Source organism: Dermatophagoides farinae, chromosome 9 (assembly GCF_024713945.1).
Source record: "Dermatophagoides farinae isolate YC_2012a chromosome 9, ASM2471394v1, whole genome shotgun sequence".
Taxonomy (NCBI): Eukaryota; Metazoa; Arthropoda; class Arachnida; order Sarcoptiformes; family Pyroglyphidae; genus Dermatophagoides; species Dermatophagoides farinae.
In genome coordinates this window covers 360,414-382,432 of record NC_134685.1, presented here as the reverse complement: position 1 = coordinate 382,432, position 22,019 = coordinate 360,414, and the positions used below count along the sequence as shown (strand labels likewise).

General features: G+C 31.0%; 6 protein-coding genes across 6 annotated transcripts; 3 read left to right on the top strand and 3 right to left on the bottom strand.

Annotated features, from left to right (window-relative positions):
• Positions 1-56: 56 nt before the first annotated feature.
• LOC124497884 (serine/threonine-protein phosphatase 2A regulatory subunit B'' subunit gamma) lies at positions 57-2,781 on the bottom strand. Its single transcript, XM_075734028.1, has 9 exons — positions 2,437-2,781; positions 1,978-2,370; positions 1,868-1,922; positions 1,461-1,793; positions 1,352-1,396; positions 966-1,285; positions 692-809; positions 350-618; positions 57-283 (listed from the first exon to the last, which is right to left on the bottom strand). The coding sequence occupies exons 2-9, from the start codon at positions 2,070-2,072 to the stop codon at positions 154-156; spliced, it is 1,365 nt and encodes a 454-aa protein (XP_075590143.1). The 5' UTR covers positions 2,073-2,370; positions 2,437-2,781; the 3' UTR covers positions 57-153.
• On the top strand, positions 2,181-4,463 carry atms (RNA polymerase II-associated factor 1-like protein antimeros). Its single transcript, XM_047061564.2, has 3 exons — positions 2,181-2,488; positions 2,552-2,848; positions 2,910-4,463. The coding sequence occupies exons 1-3, from the start codon at positions 2,181-2,183 to the stop codon at positions 4,087-4,089; spliced, it is 1,785 nt and encodes a 594-aa protein (XP_046917520.2). The 3' UTR covers positions 4,090-4,463.
• On the bottom strand, positions 4,133-6,566 carry LOC124497882 (U4/U6.U5 tri-snRNP-associated protein 1). The gene is given in 4 exon segments (XM_047061563.2): positions 4,133-4,352; positions 4,450-4,672; positions 4,754-5,766; positions 5,768-6,566. Coding segments are annotated over 4 exon segments (2,139 nt in total). The 5' UTR covers positions 6,497-6,566; the 3' UTR covers positions 4,133-4,178.
• Positions 6,567-6,621: 55 nt separating this feature from the next.
• ClpP (Caseinolytic protease proteolytic subunit) lies at positions 6,622-7,546 on the top strand. Its single transcript, XM_047061573.2, has one exon. The coding sequence runs from the start codon at positions 6,692-6,694 to the stop codon at positions 7,409-7,411; it is 720 nt and encodes a 239-aa protein (XP_046917529.1). The 5' UTR covers positions 6,622-6,691; the 3' UTR covers positions 7,412-7,546.
• Positions 7,547-15,856: 8,310 nt separating this feature from the next.
• Positions 15,857-16,312, bottom strand: LOC124497556 (uncharacterized). Its single transcript, XM_047061223.2, has one exon. The coding sequence runs from the start codon at positions 16,277-16,279 to the stop codon at positions 15,863-15,865; it is 417 nt and encodes a 138-aa protein (XP_046917179.2). The 5' UTR covers positions 16,280-16,312; the 3' UTR covers positions 15,857-15,862.
• A 1,327-nt stretch (positions 16,313-17,639) lies between these two features.
• Positions 17,640-19,984, top strand: LOC124497684 (uncharacterized). The gene has a single exon (XM_047061361.2). It carries the CDS (start codon positions 18,182-18,184, stop codon positions 19,958-19,960), a length of 1,779 nt encoding a protein of 592 aa, XP_046917317.2. The 5' UTR covers positions 17,640-18,181; the 3' UTR covers positions 19,961-19,984.
• Positions 19,985-22,019: the final 2,035 nt, after the last annotated feature.

The window sequence follows — 22,019 nt, the reverse complement described above, 5'->3', positions numbered from 1 at the left end:
AAAAAATTCTAGGGAAATATCTTTCTTAACATCATATTTTTGAAAAATTTCTCAGGTATTCTTTTTTTGAATTTTTTTTTATTGATTTTTTAAAAAAATAGTTTATAAATTAATTACAAAATTGATTGATATTTGAACACAAATGATTATTTATCAAGAATTTAGCATCGGTGACATTGGTCGATTGTTTGCATTTCGTAATCGAATGTTTGAATCACGATTTTCATATGCATAGAATCCATTGAAATCGATCAATATACTGATGATTGTATCGGCGTGACCACTATACAAAAAAAATGAAAATTAAAAACCATTAGAAACAATCAAAATGTTGATTAGTGAAAACAACCTGGCAACAAGATCATCAAAATAGATTCTTCTCGAATGTTTTTGTGGCCTGATCATATCATAGATTTCATTGCTAAAATCATCGAATCGAATCGGTTCCTGTCCTTGTCGTCGCATTTGATTTTCGATTGCTTTGAAAAAATATCTTAAAACATAATCATCCAAATAATGGCAATGATTAATATCAAGAATAGTGAAGAAAAAATGCTGTGATTGAATTTCTTTACGATTCTCTAGGGCCAGAATTATATCGATAAATGTTTTGAAATCCTTGAATTGTCATAAAGAATCAATGGAAAAAAAATTAAATTCCAGAATCAATCGAAAAAAAAGTTAAACATACAATTTCTTTGTTATAAGTCATACAAACATCAAACAATTGTTCGACAAACAATTCATTGAAATTGCCAAATTTTCGCAATTCCAATTTCGATATCATACCATTATGATCATCGTCGAGGCTAGAAGAAAAAGTGATAAAAAAAAATGAAAAATCAAAATCCAGTTCAACATTGGGAGTCCATCATTTTTTTTATTGGCCGTAAATTATTTAGTTTTTTTCCTCCCATGAAAAATCGCGATGAGAAATAAAAAATTAGATCAAAAATTTTACATACTCAATATACATGTTATACAATCGAATGGTGTTGGCTGCGGAAAACCAATTAAAATTATCGATAATTGATTGATTTCGATTTCCGGTGTTTGTTGTCTGTTGCTGTTGTTGCTGATGGTGATGTGGTTGATGATTATTCGAATCATTGTGATCATAACCATCACCATTATTACGAAGTTCCAATAAATCATCAAGTAGTCCGGAAAATAATACATCAATTATTCGTATACGATTATGTTTATGTGGATCAAGAATGAAGAAAAATTTTCTTGTTGCCACACAAATATAGAATGGATAATAGGATTTATCCATATTGTTCAGCTATTTGATAGGAAATAAAACAAACAAACAAACTGGTCAAGTGAGAAAATCAAAAGTTTTTCAAACCTTGGTCAATGTTGGAATCAATTGGCGAATATAATTTTCTAGATCCTGATGATTGTGAAAAATTAATTGAAATTTGAAAAATCAAAAAAAAACATCATCATCATCATACCAATCTGGTTAGATAACCGTTAGCGGATGAATCCCAAAATGAAAGCGATACACGTGCTTGTTGTAACCAAATTTTACGCATTACATAACGAAAAAATGTCAGTATCGATATCTTTCCACCCGTTGATTGAATCGATGATAAGGATGATGATGATAATGATTGATGTTCAGAAAGTAATTGAGTGAAAATTGTTGCGCTAAAATATTTTTTTAATTTTGAATCTGGATTCAATTGTTGACGAATTTGTTGAAATTCCAGATAATTAATCTTCTGGTCATCGTTCATTTCATTGGATAATGTATGGACATTTTTCTCCAACAATAACCATAATTGCTAGTCAGAATATTTAAAAAATAAAATGAAATGAAATTAGATTAGATTCTCTGGAAAAAGAAACAAACACTTACCTGTAATTCTTCATTCTGAATTGTTTCTTTACTCAATCGATTTAGGAATAAAAATCTAGAGAAAAAATTTTTCGTCATAAAAATTCGCCACTTTGATTGATTTTTGATACCTTGCTTGCTCTCTTAATTTTGCACAGATAACATTATCGTTTCCATTTCGATTATGATAAAATTCGGGAATTTCAGTAAAATGAAATGGATCCATTTTTTATCGTGAAAATGTGAATAATTATTGGTGCAACAATTGTCAAATTGGATTCTTTAAGAGTCAAACACGTCCTTTATGAATGGATATACATCGAATGGAATCAATATGATTCTTGATGATTTGATGCATCGATCACAATCGAGTTATTTGTTGTTGAATTGTTTTTTTTTGAAAAAAAATCAACTTGATAAAACAATGGCTCCAGTGGTACAGATTCCAGCTACAAACGGTAATAAGACAGCATCACAAACAACATCGGATAGATCGTCGTTAACAACAACAACAACGACGACGGCTACAAAAAAACCAATTGAACGACGTCCAGAATTATTCTGTAAAGTTAAATACAGTAATTCATTACCAGATATACCATTCGATCCGAAATTCATTGTCTATCCATTTGATACGAATAGGTAAGATTTTTTTTTCTCGCGATTTGAATTTATTCCTAATTCAGGGCTCGAAATTTCATTTAGATTTGTTGAATATAAACAAACATCATTGGAGAAAAATTATAAACATGATCTGCTCACTGAACAAGATCTTGGGGTCACCATTGATCTTATTAATCCAGAAACATATGAAATTGATGAATATAAAAATCTACGATTAGCCGAAGAAGATGAAAAACTTCTTGAAGATGAAATTGCCGCACCACAAGATACGAAACGTTCACGTTGTCATAATCGTGCCATTACTTGGTTGAAAAAAACTGAATATATCTCTACGGAATTCAATCGATATGGTGCAAGTAGTGATAAAACTGAAACAAAGTAAGTAACAAATTAAGGATTATTGAAAATATTTACAATTTTCTTCCTGCTCGATAAATAGAGTCGGTTTTGGTGTTCGTAAACGAATGCGTGATGAAAATTTCTATCTGGATCGTGATAGTCAAATTGCTGCCATCAATAAAACATTTGAATCAGCTAAGAAACCAATTCTATCACATCCAGGTAAACCGGGTCTGAAACCAGTGAAAACATGGCCAGTGTTTCCAGATTTTGAATTATGGAAATATCCATTTGCACAAGTTATGTTCGATGCTGATCCTGCACCATCAGAAAAAGAAAAAGAAATGTCACAAGCTATGATACGTGGTGTAATGGATGAAAGTGGTGAACAATTTGTTGCCTATTTTCTACCTACCGAAGATTCAATGAATAAACGCAAAATCGATGAACTTGAAGGTCGTGATTATACCGAAAATGAAGACTACGAATACAGCATGGCACGTGAATATAATTGGAATGTCAAGAATAAAGCAACGAAAGGTTATGAAGAAAATTATTTTTTCGTTTGGCGTGATGATGCTGTTTGTTACAATGAATTGGAAACACGTGTAAAACTTAGTAAACGACGTGTAAAACATACGGCAACTAATTCAAAATTAGTCGTAAAACATCGACAATTGAATGAACAAGAATATAAAATTCAAGAAATACGTATGACCCAGTTGGAACCACCACAAGAAGAAGATGAAGCTGCGGCAGCGGCTGCAGCAGCTGCAACTAAATCTGAGATGATGGAATATAATGAAGATGATGATAATGATGATCAGCAACAATCAGAACAGCAGCAACAAGATCAAGAAATGGATGAAGAAGATGAAGATGAAGACGATGATGGTGGACATAAACGAAAATCTCGAAATAAAAAGAATCGTAATGAAAGTGATGATGAAGAATCAGCTCAATCATCATCATCGTCGTCGTCATCGGCATCTTCATCAGCTGCTTCATCTTCCGAATCATCATCTGAATCAAGTGATGAATCGGATAATGAAAATCGTAAACAACAAAAACCATCATCACCAAAGGAAAAAGATTTGCAAAAGAAAAAACAACAACAACAACAGGAATCACGTGCAGCTAGTTCAGCTGATTCATCTGTTGAATCAAGTGACAATTCTGATAGTGATAATGATGGTGGTAGCGGTGTAAGTAGTGATAGTGACAGCGATGATGATCGACGACAACGAACAAAGCAAATTTTTGGTTCAGATTCAGATTAATAACAAAAAAAAACAACAACAACTTGAACAACAAATGATCGTATTTCATTCAAATATTTTTTGTGTTTTATTGAGAGAGAAAAAAATTATCATTTTTTTGATATTTGTGTCGATGATGATGTGGATGTAGATGATTTATGTTGTTGTTGTTGTTGACCACCACCAGTAAGAACAATATATGGTTTTTGTAATTCTTTTTGTTTATCTTGTAGTAATTTTACCGTATTCAATGGTGTATCTGTTGAGCTCATTTGACGTAATTTCTGTGTATACAAAGAAAGAAAAAAAGTGAAAATTTTTTTCATCATCAATTAATTTCATTTCATTTGATTTGATAAAATTCATTAAATATAAACATACACTTTCTTGTTCCATTTTTTTCATTCGTTTATCAATTTTATTCTTTCCTGGTCCTTTACCATGAAATTTATGCGAAAGATAACGGAACGCTTCTTTTTGATTCATCATTCGACCTTTTTCATCCACATAATCTAGTTTAAAATCTGGATTATAACCATCTTTTTCACGAAATTCTTGCATAGCACCAGAATATCGATCACGACGTCCAAGTCGATCATCATCACTGTTTTTTTTTTTTGGTGAGAGAGAAAAATAGATTTTTAGAAAAAAAAAATTCAATAATTTTTCCATAAAAAAAACTTACTAGAATTTTTCTTCAATCGTATATGATTGTGCTTGTATGATTGATGTGGCTCGGGTTGCTCCAAATGATTTTGATGTTTCTTTGTCCAGATAACCTTTGGTCATTGCCAATTTCAAGGCACCGGCAATACCTTTACTAACATCTGGTTCTTCTTCTAAAATTGGCTGATGAATTTTTGAATTTTTATCACCATCATCAGCATCGTATGGTTTATCATCATTATCATCATCATCGGATGTATTACCACCATTATCTTCGGTTTTCATATCAACTTCATTCCAATTATTTGGAAATTTAAAATCATCATCATCTTCATCATTTGAATTTTCATCATTATTGATGACAGTTTTTTCCTGTACTATAGTGGCAGGTTTTTCATCACCACCATCATTATCGTCATTATCGTGATCATCATCATCATCGATCATTGTACGACGATTGTACATTTCCATTTGTGTTCCAGAATATTCACCAAGATTTCGACAAAATTCAGCTGTTGCATTTAAAATGATTTTATCATTACCATCATAATCATTATCCATTGATGAGTGGTTCGTATTATCATCTTCTTCGGGTTTTATTTCACGTTTAACCATTTCTACCAATTTTACAACAGCCAATGCTGGATCAGATATTGTTTCTTTCAATTTAATTTTTCGTGCTTTTTGCAATACTGATTGTAATTCATTTTCCGCTTCATCATCGATAACAATACCGGAAAGATCTTCATCCGGTCCAATAAGATCATCATCATTATTATCGGCGATACTATCGATATTTAATGCAATTTTTTTCTTTTCATTTATCGAATCATTCACATTGGTTCGACGTGATCTTTTCGAACGTGGTGGTTCAATTTCAACATCAGGCATTTGATGATGATTCGTTGTTAATGGTTGTTGTTTTTGTCGTAGATTTTTTGCTGCTTTTTTCTTTGATGGTTTCTTAAATTTTACAGCCATTTCTTCGGCTGTATAATATTCATTTGCAATTTTAAGATCATTCCAATTTAATGGAAATTTTTCCATTACTACCCGTTGTCGTTGTTGTTGTCGTAGAAGTATCGGCATCCATTTTGAATGAACCAAGTTGATTATTTCGAGTATTTATTGTGGATCCAATACGAAACATTTCATTTTTTGGTCCATCAATTTCTTCATCATATTTTCCAAGTAATGATTGTTTTTTACTAGCCAGAAATTGTTCTTGTTGCATGTCAAATTCATCATCATCATATGGCCGGTATTCTGGTCGTTTTTTTCTATTATCGACATTTTTCGCTGCACGTTCATCATCAACAATATTTACATTTTCCAATACATCTTCCTGTTCATCCAAGACATCTTTATCTCGTAATGTTAGAACAATTTGTTTTCCTTCTTGTATAGAATCAGCTTTATGGCCAATGGCTAAACCTTTTAGATCGGATGATGTATAACGATGATGTTTATCAATTATTTTTGATCGTTTACTTGATGATGGTTCACCATCATTATTATCATCGGTCGTTACCTGTTTCGATATTCGTTTCTGATGTTGATGTTTAGTGCGTTGATACCATTCAGCTGCATCTTCTTCATTGTCGCTTTTATTTTCATCATCATCAATGGTTTTGGCTTTACGAAATTTTTCCAATAATCTTCGTTTTTCACGTTGTGTTTCTAAACGTTCACGAATTTTTTCACGTTCCAATTTTTCTTTGATATTTTCGGTTTTCACAAAAACTTCTTTGGAATCGGACATTTTTTTTTCATTTGATTAAAAAACCAACAAATTTTATTTCATCATAACAGAAAAAATGAGAAAAAATAAATTTTCTTCGAATCAACCTGTTCATAGAGAACGTATCAATTAGATTGCCATGTGATTCAGATTCGAATGAAAAAATTCATTGTTTAAAAATTTTCATCAACGACAACAACAACATTAACAACAACAATGATTCTAAATTCTTTATTCCGCATTCTAACAACTCGAACTACAAATATTTCGATGGTTTCAAATCTTAATCTATTACAGAAACGTCATCTTAATCTAATACCGATTGTTGTTGAACAAACAGGTCGTGGTGAACGTTCATATGATATTTATTCCCGATTATTGAAAGAACGAATTATTTGTCTGATGGGACCAATCAATGACACGTTATCGTCGTTGGTTATAGCACAGTTATTATTTTTACAATCAGAATCAAGTAAAAAACCCATTCATATGTATATTAATAGTCCAGGTGGTGTTGTTACATCGGGACTAGCTATCTATGATACAATGCAATATATTCTGCCACCAATCGCAACATGGTGTGTTGGTCAAGCCTGTTCAATGGCTAGCCTTTTGTTGACAGCCGGCACAGCGAATATGCGTTATTCATTACCACATTCCCGGATAATGATACATCAACCGCATGGACAAGCAGCTGGCCAAGCAACCGATATACAAATTCAAGCAGAAGAAATTTTGAAATTGAAAAAATTAATCAATAATCTTTATGCAAAACATTCTGGTTTAGACTTAGCAACCGTTGAATCATATATGGAACGTGATAAATATCTAAATCCAGAAGAGGCCAAAGAATTGGGATTAATTGATCACATTCTATCGAAACCATTGTCCAATACACAAACGAATTTGAACGATGAAACTGGAAATTCTAAATAAATCGATAGTTCAATAGTGGATAATAGATGGCGCTACCGCAGATAAAATTTGAATCTTTTTTCAATGTGTCAATGTTTTCTGTCTTTAAAATTTTTTTTCAAATTTTTACAATAAATTTGGGGTTGAGGGAAAAAATTTCTTAATTCGATTGCTTTTTGACACAAACATCATCGATCGAACTAATCAGACAATTCAACAAGAAAAAAATTACCGCTTGTCATTTTCAACATAAATCTATCCTGCTGTGTTTGTGTTGTTAGTTTGGGGTAGGGCGTTGCCATCGACAAACAACAAAACGAAACGAAACTAAACTAAAAAACAAATCATCCTCATCAATGATCATCATTATCCGAATGTGAAACAAAACAAAATTATCATCGTCATTTGTACAAAAAAAAACCACGCTAATCTTTTACAAATGGCAATGGGTCATGTCATTTTAGTTTTTTCATGTTGATAAATCACATCTCATACACACAGAGACAGAGACAGAGAGAGCAAGAGAGGTCATTAATTAAAATTGAGGCCATGAAGAAAAAAAATCATTTGATCGAGAGAAGGGTCAAATCAATTTTCAATAGTAATAATAATCACTACAAATCGAATAATTTGACATTCGGTAGCTTGTTTTTTGTGTGTGTGTGTGTGTGTGTGTTTCAACGATAATCAAAGCTTTTACCGAAACAACATTATTAATCACCAAAAATTGACCATTCGAGATTCGATTATAATTACATCATCATTAATATAGAACTACAAAACCAAAATTATTATCATCACTATCATCATCATTAATTATAACACTTGATTTTTGTTCTTTGAATTCAAGAATCGATCGGTCTTTTGAATTTCAGTATACCAGATATATCATATATCATTGATTCTGATGATGGAACAGAACAAAAAAAAAATCATTTAATTATTGGTTATATATCGGTGTATGTGTGTGTGTGTCATTGGCATGAACAAGAATTTTCTATAAAATCTAGCAGCTAGATCGATCATTATTATTTAAATTTTTTTTTTGTCATATCACCAGTATCAGTGAATTAACTAGAATCAAATTGGCAAAATTTCAATGAAAACATGTTTCATTTCACTGAAATTCTTCATCATTATCGTTCAAATGAATTCAAACCAAAAAAAAAAACGATTCAAAATTTGAAAAAAAATTTCTCGTTATAATAATAATGATCGATCCAGCAAAGAATAACTGAATGATCCCATTGGTAAATAGATGAAAATTGAATTGAATTCAATTAATTCTTAATTGATGCTTAATTGTAATTTGATTAATAATAATGATACGATTTTAGCATACACGCAGAAATGATGTGTGCGCGCGTGTTTCTGGATCATTATCAATCACTTGATCTAGTTTTGTAAAAAAAGGAAAAATAAACTAAAGTCCATTGATGATGACCGCCAACACGAGATTGGTACCATTTTTTCTCTCTCACTATCTCGAAATCTTTTGTCCTGGTTTTCTACATACAAACAACAACAACAACAACAACGACAACACCAGGGTTATGTATGTACAATCTAATTATTTTTGATTAGGATCTGACTTTTTTTCACACACACACACACACACACAGAGACACACAGACACACATCAATCGATTGTATTTTTGTTTGTTTCGTTTCATTCATTTCAATCAAATTCAATTGAATCGAATTCAATTTAAAAATCTAGAGATAGAGATCATATCTAACATTTAGAGAGAGAGAGAGAGGCAGCAATCGACACACACAGACACACACACACACATACAAACAATGGGTGATCTAGTTCATTTTCCAGCATTTCATTGTGATTCATTTATATTTATCAATGAATTTGAATTAATAATTGACATACACACACACACACATCGACAGTGAATTGTTGTAAAAATAAGCCAAGTGTAAATCAAGAGAACCTGAAAAAACGGGACACGTGAACCACATACACATAAGCAAAAGAAAAAAAAATCAAAAATAAATTGATAATGATGATGAAGATGAACAATAATGATGAGATTATAACCAGAGACTAGACAGGCCAAATCAATATTCGATTGGATGATGTGATGATGAAATTTTTTGGCAATGTTTTCATGTGTTTTTTTTTTTTTTTTTTTTTTGATTATGACAGGATCCATTCGTATATGAAGATGAAATTTTTTTTGTTTTGTTTTCAAATCAGTGATCACACATGCTGAGAGAACAACAACAACAACAACAACAATGATGATGATCATCATATTGGATAAAGAGAGATATGGATCGGTTATTTTTTTTCAATTTGATTTGTCTGTTTTGATGTGTACATGTGTGTATTGTTTATCGTCAATTTGTTGTTGTTTAGCTTCTTGTTTTTGTTCTGTTGTTCAATTGGTTGATTCTCACGAAAATTTTTTTCGTTTTTTGATTTCGATATTTATCAATTTTTTTTATTTGGCTAGGAAGAAAAAAAATTGTTGAATCACCACCATGTAATTAGCCATAATCAGAATAATATATCAGAATATTCTCGGATTACTGGACACTGGACACTGCATGTTTGTTTGTATTTTTTCCCTCGATAGATAGAAGATATTAGATTACTAACAAGCAAATCATGTGAACCAAATGAACCAGATGAATCAGAATGAACAATCGAAACAATCGAAATAAAAGAATTTTTCATTACTAATCAATAATTCATCATCCAGTATAAATCGGACAAAAAAAACAAACAAACAAACGAAAAAAAAACATTCAATAAATGAACTTCGAAGGCATTTTTTTTTCTTTAGTTTTATAAAAATAAATCGAATTACCACAGTCAATTGATGATGGTGGTGGTGGGTACACACACAAAAAAAAAAACAAAAGTGAAACCAGAGATTTGACCAAATTTTACTTTCATTCAATTCAATTCGATGATGATGATGATGATTGTCTCTCTCTTCGTCTCATTATAATGACCAAGAGAAATTCGTTTGCCGTTGATGATAGACACACACACACACTAAACAAGCCAGATAATTTACAAACAACATTTATGTCAAACATTTGACACAAATGTCGACCTTTATGTGGTGGTGATGGTGGTCATAATCATAATGATAATGGTCATCATTACATTACATGTCATCGTCATCATCATCATCACAAATAAGGGTAAAAATATGGCTACCATATGTCTATATATACAAGTGACTAAATAACCAGAAAAAAAAAGAAATGACCAAAATTTGACACCAGAGCAACAATGACAATGATAAAACAACTGATTGTCCAGTGAATTGGACATTTTTATGCTTGCTCACACATTCCATAATGATGATGATGATGATGATGATTGAAATGGAAAAAATTTTTTTTTCTGTTTCCAAATGAATAATAATTTCATGGGAGCGTCTCGAATTGAAAAAAAAACTTTTTTTGTTTTGTTTTGTTTTTCCACTACTTAATTAACCATTTGATAATCATTGAATGATAATGAGCTTGAAATTTGACAAAATGAAAAAAAAATCAATTCATTCATCGAATATAATGCTGCTGTTGTTGTTGCTGCTATCCATAGAACCTATAACATGGATACATCCAATGAATGAATCAAAAAAAAACAAAAAACAAAAACAAAAACAAATCCAAACGAGAGAAAGCAAAAAATTTTTTTTTCTATTCAAACAACAACGATTATTATTATTATAATATAGTGTCTCAACCATAACCGTTTATTATTAATAAATAACCGAAATGAATAAGTGTAAATTATTGTGGAACAAATGATCATTTGGAACTAGTGGTAGTTAGTACTCACTAAAACCATCATCATCATCATCATCATTACCATTCATTTATATTTGCCGTTTATTATATTTGTATTATCTGGAAATTTGTTTCTCTTGTTTGTTTGATGGATCATTTAGTTGGAGAGAGAGTTGATCATTTGCTGGTGTGTGTGTGTGTGTGTGTGTGAATATTGTATGAGGACACGATCCAGAAAAAAAAATCACTGAAAATAAAGACCAGCCGTGTAAAAACTACAACAACAACGGCGACGAATAAATACAATAACCGAATGACGATCATCATCATCAGGATCATCGGTATTGTGTGTGTGTGTGTGTGTGTGATGTGTGATGTATGGTCCTAGGACCCTGTGAAAAAGAGACATTTTACAACCAAGAAAAAAAAGGCCAACATTTAATGTGTGTGTGTGTGTGTTTTGTATTTATTAAACGGCAACTAAAAGCCATCAATTTGGATTATAAATTTGAATTAGAATAAAAAAAAATCATGAAAACCAGAAAAAGAATAACAACAACTACAACAACAGCAAAAAAAAACCGAACAAACCAAAAAAAAGAAAACAAAAGAAAAAAAATTGACAAAATCAATCTCATTCACTCTCTAGGTTTCCATACACAAATAGCCAAAAACTATAAGAGAATATCCGAGAAAAATGTTTTCCACAAAACCAAAAAGAAAAAAAAAACCGCACAACATAAAAGAAAAACATTGGACATCACTTGTATACCTGAATGATCCAAAAGGAAAAAAAATCACACCACACACACACACACACATTAAATACATTATCGGCTATTAGTAACGTAATATCGGTATAAATAGTGTGTCAACACCTTTAAATTAAGATGTTTTACACACACACACACCTATACATATGTTATATTCAATGAAGCAAATTTTTTTCTGGATCTATTTGTGTGTGTGTGTATGCGTGACTTGTGTGGAAATAATTCGGTAGCCACAAAAAGAGCGAATAACAACAACAACAAAAAAATGAAATGAAATCACACAGATCGAAATCAAACAATGAGAGAAAAAAAAAGCCGATCATGAAAATTGGTTTTTCCCCCTCTCTGGTGACAACTATAATAATAATGATTCGGTAAATGATCACACACACACAACAAACAACAAACACCGGTGTCGGAAACCGCAGAAAGGTTTTCATTCATTCAATCATTTTTTTTTTTTTTTTTGGTTTGAATCTCAAATAATGTATCTTTATCTATCTTTAGATATATATGGGGAACAAATGGACAAAATAAAATCTATCACACATAGGGCAGTAGAGTAGTGCAGGGCAAAAAAAAATTTTTTTTTTTTTTTCATTGGAAATTAAGTTGTCAGCAACAAATTATAAGAAGTTGTTTGGAAGCAAAATATTAAAACGGTAACAAATGTATATATGGATGGACACAATCACCACACACACACACACATTTATACACAAAAACACGTTTTAACACGTACAACAAACAAAACAAAACAAAAAAAAAACAACAATAGGATCGTGTCGTCATAGATCAATGTTTAGCCGCGCAAGCTGGCTAAGCTAGCGTTTTTTTTTTGCTTTCTCATCGAAAAACATAATACATACAACCGCACACACAATATCATTCATCACAATAGATTTCTTTGCTGACACATTAACATTTTTTTTTTTCATTTTATTTCTTCATTTTTGACTTTTTGACCGCCGCTCTATTGTTTGATATTGTTGTTGTTGGCTGTGAATGTTTTTTTTTAATGTTTGCCGCTTCTGAACAATTTGAAAATCTGTTGAAAAAGTGGTGTGTATGTGTGTGTGTGTGTGATAAACAACACCTTTCGACACACACACACACACAGAAGAAAAATTGAAATTGAAAAAGAAAGAGAAAATCTTGAAGAATTTGACTTGTCAAAAAATAAAATCACACCATTTCATTTTCTTTGATGTTTGATTGAATGAAATGACAGGACGAAAAAAAAAATTTTTTTTGATGACATTTTTTCATCATGTAACTGAAATTGGTACCATTTTTTAGCCATATGGGTTATTCGTTTGTTTGTTTGTTTGTTTGTTGGTGATAATTTTATTTATTTATTTTTTGTTTGCTGCCAAAATATATTGATGATGATATACAAACCTATATATAAACATGAAATTAAACCTTGACAAAAAAAAATGAAAATCCGAATCGAATCACATCGAATATATCCTACGTGTATCGAACCACAAATCAATAAAAAACGGGATTGGATAAACAAATAAATAAAAACAGGAAAAAACAACCGAATCTATTCGAAACCAAAGTGTTTAGCTGGCAGAAACCATGTATGCGTGTGTGTGTGTGGGTGGGTGTGTCTGCCATGTTTGTTGTTTGTCAAAAAAAAAAAAATTTTTTTTTTTGACAGGCCAACAAATAAATAACAGCCTGAATGAAAATTTTGGTTATTGCCGCGCAAGTTTTCACCAGTAACAACAACAAAAACCAAATTTAACGAAAAAAAATGTAATGAACCATCAAAAAAAAAAAAAAAAAAAAAATACATGAACAGGGTATTTAACAAATGTTTCATTTTTTTCATTTTTTTTCTTGTTGTTGGATCTGGCATTTACACAATTTTTGATTGAATAAAATTGGAAAGAAAAAACAAGCAGCAGCAAGTTGATTTTTTGTTTCGCTAGCTTCTGTTTAACGTCTTTTGACCCTTGTCTTGCTTGTTTTGATACTGATGATGATGATGATGGAATCATTTTCACTTCTAGAAAAAAAAATATCAGCATTTGTTACTGGTTGTTGATTTTTGATGTTATACAGAACCCACCACCAGCACCACCACACACTAATGATTATGGCTAGTTGACTGATGTGTGGTTTTTGAATTTCGGGTGTTTTTTTTTGTTGTTGTTGATTCGCGACTAGCTTATGGGATATGTCAATCAAAAAAAAATTTCATTTTTTTCGGTTCATTTTGGTCTGTTTGGTTGTTGTTGTTGTTGTTGTTAAAGTGATGATGATACTTTTTGCTCTTGGTGATTCTAATGGTGGCTGCATTTTTTTTGTGTGTATGTGTGCAATTTGCAATTTGTCAGCAACAAATCAGTGATTTGATGATTTACCAATGGGTCGTTTATTTTTTCACAATGTAAATGTGAAACAATCATGTTTCAAATCTGTTTGAATCAATCAAATATTGGGGGGAGGAGGTGGGGGTAAATCAATCAAATATATTCATATCATCGAGTACATCTGCTGCTGTTTGAGTTCACCATGCACTGCTGGTAGTAGTGAAGAATTGTTTTATTTTTCGGAAATGGAAATGTAGAATGTAAGACAACAACGAAACACCCACTGCCAATGTTTAAAGCAAAGAGGGTGATGTACCCGAAATAATGTTCCTGGAACGATAACGAACAAAAAAAAACAAAAACGAATTCGGATAAAAACGCACATACAAAAGTTTATCGAGATAATTATTGGTTATAGTTTTCTCAACCAAAAAAAAAAAAAAAAAAATTCATTCAAATGGAGAATGCAGAAAAAAAAATCATTTGAAATGTGTCATTATCCAATCATCATCATCATGATCAACATTTATAATCACCACCATTATCATCATCAATTACAAGAACAAAAAAATTTTTTTTTCTCTCTCGAAATAGCAGATGTAAAATGCATGGCAATTACATATACAGACACACAGAAAATTATAAGGATAAAATCAAATTGAATCCAACAACAACAACAACATCTATCTACAAGAAATATGGATGAATGTTCAACAACAACAACAACAGAAAAAGCCAAGATTTTGTTCCATCTGGATTTTGTCGTCGTACAACAAAATCAAATGAAATGATACAAATGTTTGTATTTTGATGTAAATAATAATATCATGTTTTGGCAACAAACAAACAAACAAACAAAATAAGAAAGTTTGTGTGTGTGTGTGTGTGTGTGTGTGTGAATATGAATGTTTTGATTCAAAACATCATCAGTTCCATCCATATTTTGAAAATTCAATATCATGATGCTACATATGATATGTGTGTGTTGCAAAATTTAAACATAACAAAAAAAAAGTTATTAAAATCCATAATGCTGCCATTCGTCGTTTGCATCCATGGATGCGGCCGGTGATGTTTACATTTCATAATTTATTATAAACACACAAACAAAAAAAATCAAATCAAATTTAAAAAAAAATTACAAAATCCTTTCATTTTCTTTCAAAATTCAAATTCAATTTTCAATATCATCATCATCATCAAAGTGTGAACCGAAAGATACAAGAAAAAAAAATTTGTTGTTTATCATGGATTGGAGAGAAAAAAAATGCCGCTTTATATGTTTTGCTTGTAAACATCAAACGCAAATGCAAATGATTGAAAAAAAGATGCGGCAGATATGTATTGATTCAATAAAAGCGGCGTTTGTTCTTGTTGTCGTTGATGTTGTTTTACAAATATCGGCAAAAAAATGCACCGACAATAATTCAAAAAGAAAGCGATGTCACACCAAATGAATGAATCCATTTTGATTTAAATATGTCAGAGAAAAAAAATTTGCCATTGATGATCATAATCATCATTTTGGAACATTAAAAAAAAACATCGTTATTATTGTGAAAATAAAAAAATAAACAGGAAACTCTATATGTGGTGTGTATATGTGTTTAACACCATTTGATACGTTTTGGAAATTTAACACAACTTGCAATACAAAGAATAGTCAATGATGAACATCCAAATGATGATAATAGACAAATAACAATTATTATCATCAATGTACTTGAATCAGGTATTGACCGATGAAGACAAAATTTCGTTGACAGCTCATCTATCCATGTTTCATTTCGCAATGGTTGACAATTTAATTTTTTTCCATAATCATATGGTTCATTACAAATGTTAAGATAAAGTTGTAATGTTTCATTATTGGCACAAATATTGTCAATACATTTAAGCATCAATATACCAATACAATGGCAACGTTGTTTTTCATTATCCACAGTTTTATTTACCATCATTGCCATCGATTGATGTAGACAGGATTGTAGAATATCTTCTTCAATTGACATTAACTTTATCATCTTCAATGTTTTCGTTGTTGTTGTTGTTGTTGTAGTGTTCATTGCATAATCAACATTCGAATGAACAATAATGATTACCATAGCCAAAGTGGCGATTAAAATTCTTATCGAAAACATTGGTAGAACAATTTTTAAAACAAAACAAAAAAATCAAAACAAATGGCATTGTTTTATATATTTCAATCAATTTTCAAACAACAAACAGTTCAATTAATTAAGAAAAAAAAAATTCGTTTCAATAATTTCATTATCAAAATGAAAAAAAAACATATAATCGATCAATGTAACCCTTCCTGATTAATTTTTTTTTTGTTTTGTTTGAGACAGACATTCATGGCAAATATGTCAAGAAAGAGAAAAAAAATGGAAAAATTTGTCATTGATAATCATTATGAATTTTTTTTTCGAAAAAAAAGAAACATATTTTCCATCATTTATCATTCTTGTATATACAAGTATATGATACAACAACAACAACAACAACAACGACAACAACAACAACAAATCGTTTGACATCTTAAATCTTTCTCTTTCTCGTTCGCTAGCTTTCTACTTATATATTTTATCATTATTATTACTGTGTATTGATATGCGTAATTATCAACGCTTTCAACATATATATAAAAAAAATCTAAACACAGAGACATACATACATACAAACAAACAAACAAACAAAAATATTTATAATTTGTAATGATCAAATCATTTTGATTTGCAAAATTTGAAATGACCGACAACAACAACAACAACAACATCGACAATCTTTGGTTGTTCCACTATCTTTCTCTACGTTTTTTCATTCATTTCCTATTGGCCAGTCTAATGTTTTGTATTTATTTTCATTCATGTTGTTGAATGATACAAAAACAAAGTTACTGCCCACTCTATATGTGAATAAATACACAAAAATAGACACAAAAATAGTTTTTTTTTTGTCAAACAACAACAACAACAACAATAAATAAAAACAAAAAATGAATCGCACAGTACAGTAAATAAGCACCACCCTTTCATAGTAGCTATCGTTCATAGTAATGGGCGGCGGATGTTTGCTGTATAAATGTTATGAATGAACACACACAACATAATATAAAACACATAGAGAGAGAGAGAGAGAAAAAAAAACCATCAGCCAACCAAAATTCGTTGTCTTCATCACACACAGAGAAAAATACTTTTCTCATCTATAAGTTTTGATTTTTAAAAATCATCAACAATAACATACCACTACAACTATGATGATCATCGTCGAAAAAAAATGTTGGTTTTGATATTCATTCATTCATTCATTGATTGTGTTTGACATTAATGTATATCAATATTTAAACACATAGAAATGGTATATATTCAAAACATACATACCACACCATTTATATGCTCTTTATACTGTATACTGCTTCATCATCATCATCGTTTGTTGTTGTTGTTGTTGTTAGTTGTTGTAGCATTTCTTGTCATCATAACTATCAACGATAACAACAACAACAACAACATATTACCATATATATGTGTGGTGGTTCTCACATACACACCAAATAAACACACATACAAATATACAGAGAGAGATCAAAACGATAAAATCGGTGTGTGTGTGTGAAACACAATAAAATCAATATTGAAAAATAGAGAGAAAATCAAATCAAATTCAATCAAAACGAACAAATGGTTACCACCTACTTTTGTTGTTGTATTTTTTAAAAAAAAAATTTTTCTTTTCCTCGATTCCTTGACAATTCAGTGATTCATTCATTCATCGAATCGTTTTCCAGCTTGAATCATCATCATCATAAATATTGTGTGTGTGTGATTAATGTGATTTCGTGTCTTTAATTTAAATAAAATTCACTGAATTTTGGCTATTTGTCACATACAAATTTTTTATCATCATCATCAACAACAACAATGATGCTTCCACCAAAAAAATTTTCTACACAAACCATAAAACACACGAATCCATTTTCAATATCCAGTATAATTGCATCGAATGATAATGATCATCATCATCATGATAAAAATGGTTCACCAATAAATTATTGTAACAACCATGATAAGGATGATGAAACAACAAATGGATCAAATCATCAGAATCAATCATCATCACCGCCACCAATGGAATTGGTTAAAATGACCAATAATAATGGAGATAAAGAAAATGAAGATGAAGAAAAACAAAGTAAACACGGTGATGATGATGATGAACAAATCGATAACAATGTCAATGATGATGACGATGATCGAAAATCTAAAAATTCAAATGATGTTAATCAATCGGAGAAAAATGTAAAGAAAATAAACAATGATGATGAGACGGAAGAAAAATCGAAAGAGAATGATGGAAAAAATGAAAATAAAAAATCATCCGGTGATAATGGCCAACAACAACAACAACAAAAACATAGTTCAAAAAAGAAGAAAAAATATGAAAAACCACCATTCAGTTATAATGCATTGATCATGATGGCCATTAGACAAAGTAAAGAGAAACGTCTCACATTGAATGGTATTTATGAATTTATAATGAAAAATTTTCCATATTATCGTGATAATAAACAAGGATGGCAAAATTCTATACGTCATAATCTGAGCCTGAATAAATGTTTCGTAAAAGTTCCAAGACATTATGATGATCCTGGTAAAGGAAATTATTGGATGTTGGATCCATCTAGTGATGATGTTTTTATTGGCGGTACAACCGGAAAACTTCGCCGTCGTAATACATCGACATCACGTAATCGTTTAGCGGCAGCATTTCGTCGTTCAGTTGTTGCAGCAAATGCAGCTGCCGCTGCTAATTCTTTATATCCATTTGTTACGGCCAATGGACATCATCCACATCACCCTCTTCATCCTCATCATCATCATCCACATTCACATCATCATCATCCGGCATCCATGTTTCATAATTCTGCTTCCGCCGCCGCTGCTGCTGCTTCTGCCACACATTCAAATACAATATTACCAAATTGGTTCTGTAATCCATACAATATGGCTGCAGCTGCGGCTGCTGCTCATCATCATCAACAGAATTCATTACGAACTGGTTTTGTTCATCCACATCCTCCTAACACGTCGCTACATCATGCAACACATCATCCATTATTTAAAAATCTATTACCACCACCAACCGCTAATGCTTCGAATCAACCAATTATTCCAGCATCATTCAATATTGATCGATTATCAACCTCATCATCTTCAACAACCTCATCATCATCATTATCTACGTCAACTTCAACAAGATCATCACCATTATCATTGATTGAACGAACACCAACGATTGCTGCTCAACAACCACCACCACCGCCGCCAACAAATTCAACACTAAATCATCGTCAAACATCACCCATATTAGGTTCAACATTATTCAACAATCCATATAGTTTATTCAATCAACAAGCAGCTAATAATTATAACCATTTATTACAAGAAATGTATGAATTACACGGGTTACAAGCATTGAAAACATTGGCCGCTGCATCAACAAATCCATCATCATCACAATCATCAACAATATCACCCATTCCATTAACCGGTAATTCATCACAACAACAACAACAACCATTTACACCATCATCATTTGCAATGGCTGCTGCAGCAGCGGCAGCAGCTGCTGCTGCGGCTGCCGCTACCGGTTCATTTGTATTGGAAAAAAATAAATCATCAAAAGAATCATCATCATGATCATGATCAATAATTATCCAAAGGAATATAGTTTGTCTATAAATCAATTATCATTTTGTAAATAATAACAAATAATTCGATATTGAATACAAATTGTAAAACTTTTTTGTTAGTTTCAAATCAAATGAATTAAAATAAAAGAATTTTGTCAATTCAAAAAAAAACTGAGTTTTTTCTTATTTCATCAGGACAGGAAAAAAAATTACACCCGGGAAAGGTGTTAGTTGTTGTAAGTGTATGTGTGATAATCCTTTTTTTTATCGGGAATCATTTTACAATAAATCACAATCACACACACACACACACAGATCGGAAATAATCATCATATATATCGGATATACGGTATTTGATTACCTGCATTGAGTGTGTGTGTGTATGTGTGCATATATAGAATAATGACATGCAATAAGAACCCATTTCCATAATAATGAATTGAAAAAATGGAAAAAAAACTCATTTCTTCAACAACAAAAAAAAACTTGTCACAAAAAAGGACATTAGTATTGAATTTCATTTTGAGAATGTATTGATGAAGAAATTACTTTACACTTTCACACACTAAAGAAAATAAAAATCCAAAAAAAAAAAACACGAGAACATAACCCATTGATTTCTTTGAACCAGAAAAACAGATCGGATATAAATCATTAAACATACTGATTGTCATTGATCAGCTATCGAGAGATATCAGATTACATACATCCTTCTTATTCTATTCATTCGAAAACCGAAATTTTTCATTTTGTTTTGTCCAATTTTATGATTCATAATTTTCATTCAAGCTTGCCAAATGATGAATGAAAAACAAACCAAAATTCAATGCAAAAAAAATGTCAAATGATGATTGTTTGTTGTTGTTGTTGTTGTCGTAAATATGAAAAAAAATTGACACCCAAAACAACCAAAACAACAACAAATGAATAGAAAATTTTTTTTCTTTTTGGACCAGATGGATCAGGGAAAGAAATATCTTTATTGACACATTATTATTATTCATGATTTCGTGATTTTGTTTGGCAATTAGTTCCAATGATTCGATTTGAAAAAATGGCCAATGCTTTATGCATTTCGGTGTATATGGTATGGTCATTTCAGATGCAACAGTAACAACAAAACCAAAAAAAAAAAACGCAAATTAACCCTGATGAAAATAGAAAATAAAGTTTTACGAGAAAAAAAAACACTTTATTTCAAAGATTTCAAATGAAAAAAAACTGTTTTTTGCCAACTTTTTTTTTATTCAGAAAATGAACATACAATACACTCAGCAGCAGGTCAAAAATATTCGATTATCACCACCACCACAACACTAATCAACCCTCGAAGAATCAACAATTTTTTTTCTCTTCCTTACGGCAACTAGCGGTGGTCAAATGACCAAATCGAATCAGAACAATGTTAAAAAAAATGTCAGAATAAACGGCTTAATTCATCAACAATGATCACCATGATACATGATCATTGATGATACATGATGATGATGATGATGACATTTATTGTCAATGATGACAATAAACCAAAAAAAAAAAATTTGGAACACACATTTTTTTCTCCATTAGCCTAAAGGTGTAAAACTGAAAACCAGAAATTTTCAGAAAAAATTAAGATGACAAAATTAACACACGCACGCACACTATCAATGTGAAACGGTGCATTTTTCATTTCATTTACTGTGTTTACTCACGGCTGGTGGTGGTTGGTTATTTTTGTTCATTTATTAGAATCGTCAAAATGAAGAAGAAAATGATTGACCACAAATGGTTCACATTTTAAAGATGGTGTGCACAAATGTTTGGACCATAATAATTATCTCACATACACACACACACAGGAATTACAAGAAAAAAACACCAAATCCAATCGAATTGGAACGAATCAAGGTTTATTTTACCTGTGTGGTAAAAAAAACCTTGATTCAAATGGATGAAACAGAGTCAACGATCATTGTGATCATTATCATCCTAACGGATCGATCCAAAAAATTTTTTTGCTTCATTATACAATCAGCCTGTGTGTGTGTGAATAATCGGATTACATACAAATATATAAAAATGGACAG